This window comes from Ambystoma mexicanum, chromosome 4p (genome assembly GCF_040938575.1).
Source record: "Ambystoma mexicanum isolate Mex_15411 chromosome 4p, UKY_AmexF1_1, whole genome shotgun sequence".
Taxonomy (NCBI): domain Eukaryota; kingdom Metazoa; phylum Chordata; class Amphibia; order Caudata; family Ambystomatidae; genus Ambystoma; species Ambystoma mexicanum.
Window position 1 is genome coordinate 40738969 of NC_090927.1, and position 10275 is coordinate 40749243.

At 45.5% G+C, this 10275-nt stretch overlaps 1 protein-coding gene across 1 annotated transcript in view; it reads right to left on the minus strand.

Annotated features, from left to right (window-relative positions):
- The window catches only part of LOC138452729 (uncharacterized), a 381209-nt gene extending 371178 nt beyond the window's left edge, over positions 1–10031 (minus strand). Inside the window, 3 exon segments of the mRNA XM_069605077.1 lie at positions 7701–8579; positions 8612–9809; positions 9987–10031. Coding sequence (XP_069461178.1) covers positions 7701–8579; positions 8612–9809; positions 9987–10031 — 2122 coding nt within the window.
- Positions 10032–10275: the final 244 nt, after the last annotated feature.

Below are 10275 nucleotides of genomic sequence, written 5' to 3' on the forward strand. Positions count from 1 at the left end.
GGAAGCACTCTCTGCTATTTAAACCACGCCCGATGGAAAACACGTGCTTCGCGTTATTCTGCAGCAGCAGCAGGGCGCTCACCGAGTCGGCTCCTGCATTCCAGGTCCAGAGTCATCTTCAGCTTCCGCGCAGCAACCTGTGGATGAAGAAAGTCACAGAACAATACTTACCAGATCCCGGAATCCAGTCACCGGCAAAACCTGCAAAGAATAAACATAAGGTTAGAAAAGTGCAACTCTCTCGCAGCCGCGCCCGCTTACCTGATCCATCCATGATTGCAACGGAGCTAACCGCGGCCTTCTCTTCGGCAGCTTCTCTCCACCTGAAAGGCAAAGGACATAATTAAAAATGGGTTCGGGTGAAGGCAGTCGCATTCATCTTAACTTACCAGTTTTTGCACGCGCAGAAGCGGCCGCATCAACCGCAGCATCCCGGCACCTGAAAACTAGAAAAAGGACATTATTAGAGGTGCCATTAAAAGCGGCCAACAATCATTATACTTACGTGCATTGGCACGTGCAGTGGCAACAGATATAAAGCCTGCAGCATCCCGGCACCTGAAAACTAGAAAAAGGACATTATTAGAGGTGCCATTAAAAGTGGCCAACGAACATTATACTTACGTGCATCGGCACGTGCAGCGGCAACGGAAAACTACGCCCACAGCATCCCGAGGCCTGAAACAAAGGAAAAGGGACATTATTGAGGTGCCCATCTTTTAAAGCCTAAAGACTACAGTATACTTACAGGCATCCGCTCGTGCAGTAACGGCGGCATCGCTCTTCGGCATCCCAGCACCAGTGCCACAACTAAGGCCGCAAAAGACTTGAGCCTCAACACTGAACTCATCCAGTGACGTAACTGGAATCCACGCACCCCTGCACCAGACGCAGGATGGAGAGCTCAGCATTTATACGCCTAAGGTGAGAGCTCGCCGAGACAAGTAGAAAGCTAGGCTGTGGGAGAAACTGGCGATTGGTGGGAGAAGGAATCCCATCAAATGGTGATTAACCCTTTTTCTTCCACCTGCAGAAAACTTACCCTGCAAGTCAGACATTCGATAAGAGGAAGCCCAGTCCTGAGAGTCGTCCGAGCTCTACGCTTCTCAATTGAAGAAACGATAGCAGCCCAGCCGGGATCAGCGCCTCTGTGGGAATCAGGTGAGCGTTACAGTATCATCAATACTCAGAGAAGGTCCACAAGGGCTAAACAGCACAGTAAACCATTAACAGAATAGAATGGAGGGAGGCACAGCATCATCAATACTCTCAGGAGGCCCACAAGGGCTAAACAGCACAGTAACCCATTAACAGAAGAGAATGGAGGGAGGTACAGAATCATCAATACAGTCAGGAGGCCCACAAAGGCTACACAAAAGACAGGACTCATGAATTATAGAACCCAGGATTCATTTACATGCAAGTCAAGTAGGCTGAACAGTATGTGATGCGGTCTCACTTCTCAGATGCCTGGCTGGTTTTTCCAAGAGTTCCTGAACCCTTGACAGTCGCGTGGTTGTTCATGAAACCTATTACCAGCCTTAGTTCCACACGATTTACCAAAAAATTCCTGTTGGTACCACATCCAACTAAACATAGGTGTAGTTCCTGTCGGGTTGAGGTGACCAGACGCAGGCCTCTCCCCATCCTAACACCCCATGCATACCCAGGGACAGACACCATCCTTCTACAAAGTTTGTAGCTTTTTCCCCCTTTGCCATCCTGATGATTCCTCCTCTGGACTCCTTGCCCGAATCTTGTACCGTCTCCTGAGCCTGCCTTGGGACATCCTGGCCTGCTCCTGTCTTTCTGCTAAGTCTTGTTAGGGGGACACTGCCTCCTTAAACCCAATCTCAGTGCATGTTATTGACTCCTCCGTACTACATCCACTGTCCCATCTCTCCTTGTCCCCAATGCCTCCCGAACATTACGTGTATTGTTCTTCAACTACATGACTCGAGCTGCTCCAAAAACCAACACGGTCTGAATGACGTCTTTCAGTTTTAAAGTCCTCTTCCTTTTCCCCTGGGTTGGGCTTTAAGGGATGGTATTGAACTGTGTTCTGTAATTGCGGCAGGGTTGGGATTTGTTGCTGCTCCTACTGCACCTGGAATCACTTTGGCCTTAGGGGGTTGGCCCAGGCTTGCATCTGATCTGCCCGCCATATTGGATACCACTTCTCCCTCCCTGCTACTTTCAGGTCTCACCGTACAGGACCTATATGCTCCGTTTACTATCAGCACGTGACCTGAATATTGGAAACACTCTTGGTAGGTTTTTAAAATACCCTAAATGTGTAGATGAAAATGGGCCTCATAACAAGTTTGGTAGGCCGGGGAAAAAAGTGGCAGTAACTCAGATTTTTGGGGTGGCAACGGAATTACTGCTGTTTTTCACAAACAGTGGAATCATGCATTTGGAGGTAAAGTGGAGGAGTTACCTCATACAACAAGCTGGAGGTAAATCTGCCACTTTGCACCACCTTCACCCCCACAAGAAAGTGAATCTACCAGGCAGTAAATCTGCCAAAAATCCCTATGGACTCCAGAAATGACGATTTACCACCACTTGTAATCCTTTGGTAAACCTATTTGACAAAGTGGCGGTAACAGTAATCACATTTGGAGGGAATTCAGTAGACTTACCACCAAATTACCTCCAAACTCAGAATGAGGCCCAATATATCCTCAGCGCAGGAATGCTGCACCATCAGAAAACTATTTGATAACTTTCTATCACATGGGGAGAATTCTGTGTTTGGAAAACTGAGCTTGCAACATTGCTTTAAGCAGGGATTGCAAGAGCTCACGGAAACCATGTTAAATGGAATGCCAAAAGTGAGATAGGCTTCTCCATGCAATGTCACCCATAACAAGAGTGGCTTGAAGCTATGAAGCAACCCAGATTTAATGAGTGCCACACTTACAACACCAGTAACGTCCACCCCAGTACTCTAGGTGACCAAAACACGATTTCTGCATCACAGGAGATTATACAAGTGATAAATGCACACAAACAGGAAACTGTACAAACAGTTAAACCCTGGGAGTGTACAAATAGATTGCTTGCGCCTAAGTTAGATTGCCATATGCCAAGCTGGAGATCCAGTTTTAAAACAGCTGGCAAATGTGAGAAAACAGAAGGTGTCCCACCTGCTACTCCCTGGGGATCTGTCATCTAGCTGGCCAGGACACAGCCATCGCTTTTGGATCCAGTTCCCGGGGGTGGACCATTGCAGGAGGATCACCTGGGTAAGGGGTCTTCGGGCAGTGGGACACCAGATGGCGAGATGCGGTATCCCCTTCCCTATAATACCTTTACCCCATCCTACCAGGTAGGATACGTAGGAACTCTGCCCTACCCTTTCCTACACGAACACTCACACAGACAGCCCGCTCTGGGAGAAAACAGACTAACACCCTAGCAGTATACCTGACATGTCCCAATGCAATGGTCAGGTGTGGTCTGGCAATTACTGACCATTACTCACACCCGACTTCCATTGAACTTCCCCACACGGATAAAGGCAGAGCACAAAAGCTCACTCTGAGCGAGGAAAAGCACACGAAGGGACAGCAGTTCCGAGATGGCAGCTGAAAAAGGGGAGAAAGACGTCAGATCGAGAAGGGTTCGCGAGGAGGGAGATACCCTTGACCTTTTCGGCAAAAAAACATTGCTTTCAAGAAATCATCAGATTAAAAAAGCAGAAGGCCAGGAAACCAGGCTGAAGAACCCAGCATTGTGTGTCAGAGATATCCGGGGCACTCCCGCGTGACTAACCGAGTTGGGGAGAATCTGCAGCCACTGTGGAACCGTCCTTGGCTCCACAATCAAAGAAGCGTCAAAGATCAACACAGCCGGTGAGTTGGGGAGACTGATACAAGACCGGTCTGTGTTGAAGCCACGGTTGCAAGCAGCAACATTGTACAAGGAACGCTGGAACAAACATTGTTAAAATGTGTGTGATGAAAGACGCGAGTAAAGTTCAACTGCTGATGAATGCTTGAACTTTGAAAGGAAAGATACAAAATCATTGGCAGAGTGGTCCGGCACTACGTGGGTGCTCAAACGAAGGTCTCTGTACGGTACTCAGCTGAGGAGTGACAGAAGTGAAAGTTAAAGTGTTGTAATGAGAAAAGAATTGTGAATCAAAGCGGTCCTGCGAAAGGTCGAGCAAAATCCTACACACAGTCTTAAGTCTTTGATACGGAAAATGAGATAAAATGGTTCGAGCCCAGTAGAGGGAGACCAATTGAGAACAGTGTATTAAGGTGGGTCTGAGACCGGCAGAGAGGGACCCTGGTTGAACAAAGAATCACCTGAGAAATTGGGCTAAAGGAAATCCTGAGAAGAAAGGAACTTTAAATGTTTGCTTGTCGCATCAGGCCCTCTGTAATAAGAGATTTTGAATGGCAAAGAGACAGAAGGCCCTGATATTGAGTTTTTAAAATGCATCCTCGTGCTGAAGAAACCAGAGAATGTGCTAAGCTCGAGTGTGCCGCCTTTCCTGTGCTGAAAACGTGGGAAAGTGAAACCAACGGCTCAAATATCCTAGCATATAATTTCTTGAACACTTTTCTTTTGTATAACATCGTTTCCCACATCATTTGTATTTAGAAGTAAGGATTGGCAATATGTTTATTAGTATAGGCCCTTTTATTTTGACAAGACTCTACTAGGACTGCGTTATTTGATGGTCGTAGCTTGCTTCCATCTTAGACTTAGGATTGGATAGGCAATCAATCCATTGAAGTCCAATAAACACCCTTGAACTGTGATCACTTGTTTCTCTTTGATACCATGCCTTCCTTACAGAAGTAACATTTAGTTGCATGCACTTTGAAAGTTTTCTTGTGTCACAAAGTGTTTCTCATAGATATCACCTCAGATGGAAAATCCTAAGAAACAGTAACTTGAGAGTTAGGCCATCTGAAAACCTTACACCTTATAGATTCAAATATGATATCATTCACTGCTCATCTCAAACAGTTCACTTAAAATCGTGATTAGTCAAAGTCTGTTTTTTGATTGCTCACTGAAAAAGTCATGTAACTCACCCACTTTTGGAGCAAATGTCAATAAATCAATCAACACCTGGGAGGGCATTTTAAGAGTGTTATCGCTGAAATGTCTCATTTTCCAGCATTGGTCTGAGTGCGAGGATGCTTCATCTATGTTTACACTCCAGCTGCAAGTTTCTTCCTAGAGCTTTGATGTGGCCACATTCACTGAATAAAACCACTTCATAGATTTCTTTTACAACATTTTCACAGCTGCTGGTTTTAAACTTTAGACCCGGGGTTCTGGAACCTTTGGCAGTACAGATATTTTGGACTAAAACTCCATCAGCCCTAGCTAGCCTAATCAATGGCTGTGATCATGAGGCCAAATCGAGAGAGCCTTGGGTTGCACAGTGCTGCTCTACACTAAGTTTGATTTAATTATATGCACCCTTTATTCATAAGCTTTCCTTGAGGCACTTTCATCTTAGAAAGCATCGAAGATACACGATTACTGCTCAAAGTGTTTGAAGGTTCCACAGGATGGATGCATGGGGGTCTGCTTCATAGTCACCATTACTGCTCAAAGGCATCAGTGTTTGAAGGTTCCACAGGATGGATGCATGGGGTCTGCTTCATAGTCACCATTACTGCTCAAAGGCATCAGTGTTTGAAGATTCCGCGGAATGGACTGCATGGGGGGGTCTGCTTCATAGTCACCATTACTGCTCAAAGGCATCAGTGTCTGAAGGTTCCGCCAGATGGACTGCATGGGGGGGTCTGCTTCATAGTCACCATTACTGCTCAAAGGCATCAGTGTTTGAAGGTTCTGCAGGATGGTTGCATGGGGGGGTCTGCTTCATAGTCACCATTACCGCTCAAAGGAATCAGTGTCTGAAGGTTCTACCGGATGGACTGCATGGGGGCGGGGGGGAGGTCTGCTTCATAGTCACCATTACTGCTCAAACGCATCAGTGTTTGAAGGTTCCACAGAATGGACTGCATGGGGGTCTGCTTCATAGTCACCATTACTGCTCAAAGGCATCAGTGTCTGAAGGTTCCACAGGATGGACTGCATGGGGGGTCTGCTTCGTAGTCATGGTTACTGCTGAAAGGCATCAGTGTCTGAATGTTCCGCAGGATGGATGCATGGGGGGGTCTGCTTCATAGTCACCATTATGCTCAAAGGCATCAGTGTTTGAATGTTCTGCAGGATGGACTGCATGGGGGGGTCTGCTTCGTAGTCCTGGTTAATGCTCAAAGGCATCAGTGTTTGAAGCTTCTGCAGGATGGACCGCATGGGGGGGTCTGCTTCGTAGGTATGGTTTACTGCTGAAAGGAATCAGTGTTTGAAGGTTCCGCAGGATGGACTGCATGGGGGGTGTCTGCTTCGTAGTCCTGGTTACTTAGGGAAGAGCAGGATCATCATTTTGATGTTAATGATTAATGACCATTCAACTGCTGCGCTATCAGGGAGGAACCGGATGTCCATCTTCTTTCTGTCCTGAACCAACGTCTGCATTCTGATTGCAGTTTGTGAGCCCTTCCTGATATTTCATCATCTCCTCTCTCCTCGTGCACTCTTCTGTCTTGAATATCACATGTAGTCTCTCATGCAAAGCAAGTGGACTTTTCTCAATATAGCATTTCTGAAATTCAGGCTTGTTTCTGTGCGTTTTCTGTGATGTTGTGTAAAAGTGAATTCATGACAGGCACTTGCCTGGCCTGGAAGTCAAAGCATTTTCTCCCATGTGGGCTCTTTCATGTTGCATTAGACCAGCAACCTGCAACCTGCAGCGTTCTAGGTGCTCTGAACAGCAACTCCCATAAACTCTAACCACGGACTATGCTCAATAGAGCTGATGGATGTTGTACTCCAAAACATCTGGAGATCCAAAACACTAGTTTTGAATTAACTAAATTGCTGGTCTGTTATCATAGGTTGTCTTGTGCGTAATGTGCGGTCTTGAATCTTTTTAGCACTCCCTATTACCTGTATGGTTTTTGGAGCATAATAAATAAAATCCAAAGGTTGCAGGCCTCTGAATTAGACTTGCATCATATTTTCTGACGTCCATTACACAGAAAGGGATTTCTCATGTGGCCTTAAACTGATTTTGTAACTAAAGCATTTCAGACATGCAGTGAACTGACCAGCTTTGTGTCCTTTGTGTGTTTTCTCCCATCTTGATTTTGGTTGCCTTTCTGACTCAAGCTTTCCTGATATTCAAAGCACTGAAGGTTTTACTCCTGTTTGAATGCACATGATTAGCTGCTTCATTTCTGGAAGATACTCAGACATGCAGGGGGCTTCCCAGCCATGCAGGGGGCTTCCCAGACATGCAGGGGGCTTCTCAGACATGCAGGGGGTTTCCCAGTCATGCAGGGGGCTTCCCTGCAGGGTATTGTCCTCTGTAGTTTATCACCGAGAGAATTAAAGATCATTAAGGGCCGATTTTATTCTGACATTCAGCGCTGTAGTATGGTTCTTTTGATGCATGGGTTTTTTGTATTAAGTTAGTTTAGAATTCTTGGCTGAAGCTTTTCTGTCATTCACTGCAGGGGAAGTTTCTCCTGTGTGGCTTCTCTTATGGGTAGTTAGGCTGCTTCTCTGACTGAAGCATTTCTGACATTCAGAGCACTGATAAAGTTTGGCTTCTGTGTGGCTCCTCTCATGTTTAGTTAGGCTGCTTTTCACACCGAAGCATTTCTGACATTCAGAGCACCGATAAGGTTTGACTCCTGTGTGGCTTCTCTCATGGGCAGTTATGGAGCTTTTCTGACTGAAGCATTTCTGACATTCAGAGCACTGATAAGGTTTGGCTCCTGTGTGGCTTCTTTCATGTATAGTTAGCTTGCTTTTCTCACTGAAGCATTTCTGACATTCAGAGCACCGATAAGGTTTGGCTCCTGTGTGGCTTCTCTCATGGGCAGTTATGGAGCTTTTCTGACTGAAGCATTTCTGACATTCAGAGCACTGATAAGGTTTGGCTCCTGTGTGGCTTCTCTCATGGGTAGTTAGGTTGCTTTTATCACTGAAGCATTTCTGACATTCAGAGCACCGATAAGGTTTGGCTCCTGTCTGGCTTCTCTCATGGATAGTTAGGCTGCTTTTCTGACTGAAACAATTCTGACATTCAGAGCACTGATAACGTTTGGCTCCTGTGTGGCTTCTCTCATGGATGGTTAGGCTGCTTTTCACACTGAAGCATTTCTGACATTCAGAGCACATATAAGGCTTGGCTCCTGTGTGGTTTCTCTCATGGATAGTTAGGTTGCTTTTCACACTGAAGTATTTCTGACATTCAGAGCACTGATAAGGTTTGGCTCCTGTGTGGCTTCTCTCATGTATAGTTAGCTTGCTTTTCACCCTGGAGCATTTCTGACATTCAGAGCACTGATAAGGTTTGGCTCCTGTGTGGCTTCTCTCATGTTTAGTTAGGCTGCTATTCACACTGAAACATTTCTGACATTCAGGGCACTGATGATGTTTGCCTCCTGTGTGGCTTCTCTCGTGGGTGGTTAGGCTGCTTTTCACACTAAAGCATTTCTGACATTCAGAGCACCGATATGGTTTGGCTCCTGTGTGGCTTCTCTCAAGCATTTCTGACATTCAGAGCACTGATAAGGTTTGTCTCCTGTGTGGCTTCTCTCATGGGTAGAAAGGTTGCTTTTCACACTGAAGCATTTCTGACATTCAGAGCACTAATAAGGTTTGGCTCCAGTGTGGATTCTATCATGGGTAGTTAAGCTGCTTTTCTGACTGAAATATTTCTGACATTCAGAGCATTGATACGGTTTGGCTCCTGTGTGGCTTCTCTCATGGGTAGTTAGGTTGCTTTTATCACTGAAACATTTCTGACATTCAGAGCACCAATAAGGTTTGGCTCCTGTCTGGCTTCTCTCATGTTTAGTTAGGCTGCTTTTCTCACTGAAGTATTTCTGACATTCAGAGCACTGATAAGGTTTGGCTCCTGTGTGGCTTCTCTCATGGGTAGTTAGGCTGCTTTTCTGACTGAAGCATTTCTGACATTCAGAGCACCGATACGGCTTGGCTCCTGTGTGGCCTCTCTCATGGGTAGAAAGGTTGCTTTTCACACTGAAGCATTTCCGACATTCAGAGCACTGATAAGGTTTGGCTCCCGTGTGGCTTCTCTCATGGGTAGTTAGGTTGCTTTTATCACTGAAACATTTCTGACATTCAGAGCACCGGTAAGGTTTGGCTCCTGTGTGGCTTCTCTCATGTTTAGTTAGGCTGTTTTTCTCACTGAAGCATTTCTGACATTCAGAGCACTGATACGGTTTGGCTCCTGTGTGGCTTCTCTCATGGATAGTTAGGTTGCATTTGTGACTGAAGCATTTCTGACATTCAGAGCACCGATAAGGTTTGGCTCCTGTGTGGCTTCTCTCATGGATAGTTAGGTTGCTTTTCTGACTGAAGCATTTCTGACATTCAGAGCACCAATAAGGTTTGGCTCCTGTGTGGTTTCTCTCATGTACAGTTAGGCTGCTTTTCTCACTGAAGCATTTCTGACATTCAGAGCACTGAAAGGGTTTGGCTCCTGTGTGGGTTCTCTCATGGGTAGTCAGGTTGCTTTTGTGACTGAAGCATTTCTGACATTGAATGCACTGATAAGGTTTTACTCCTGTACGGGTCTTCCCATGTAGAGTTGGATATGTTTTATGGCTGAAACGGCTATGACATTCTGTGTACTGATGAGGATTTTCTCCTGTGTGGGTATTTTCATTTTGAGCAGGATGGGTTTTCAGACTGAAGCTTTTATGGCATTCATTGTCCTGGCAAGGTCTCTATGGGGGTTTCATTTCTCCAGCTTGGATTGTGTTTAGCAAGAATGCCACAGCAAAGTTAACCACATTACAGGGTCAGCTATTTGTATAGAATGCTCTATATTCATCTCTCAGTGCGCTCCTGGTTATAATTGCATCATACAAAGGAAAGCTTTTTTAGGAGCGTCGATTCTTCACCTCTGTGGGTCCATGCAGGTTGAATTTTTGACAACTTCTCCCCATTTGGGTGTTCTCAGAGAATCTTAATGCTTTAATGTCTTATGTTGTTAGTATGCTGATTGTGAAAAGAACATGTTTGTTAGGGTTATTGGATCCAACCTTGGTATGTTGTGTTTTCTAATTCAATGCACTGATATTGTTTTCTACTATTTGCATTCTTTTGTGAATAAACATGCTATGAATTTAGAATTAAATAGTAATTCTAATTCAGACTTGCTTTCGGGTCTCCTGCTCATCCATGCATTAT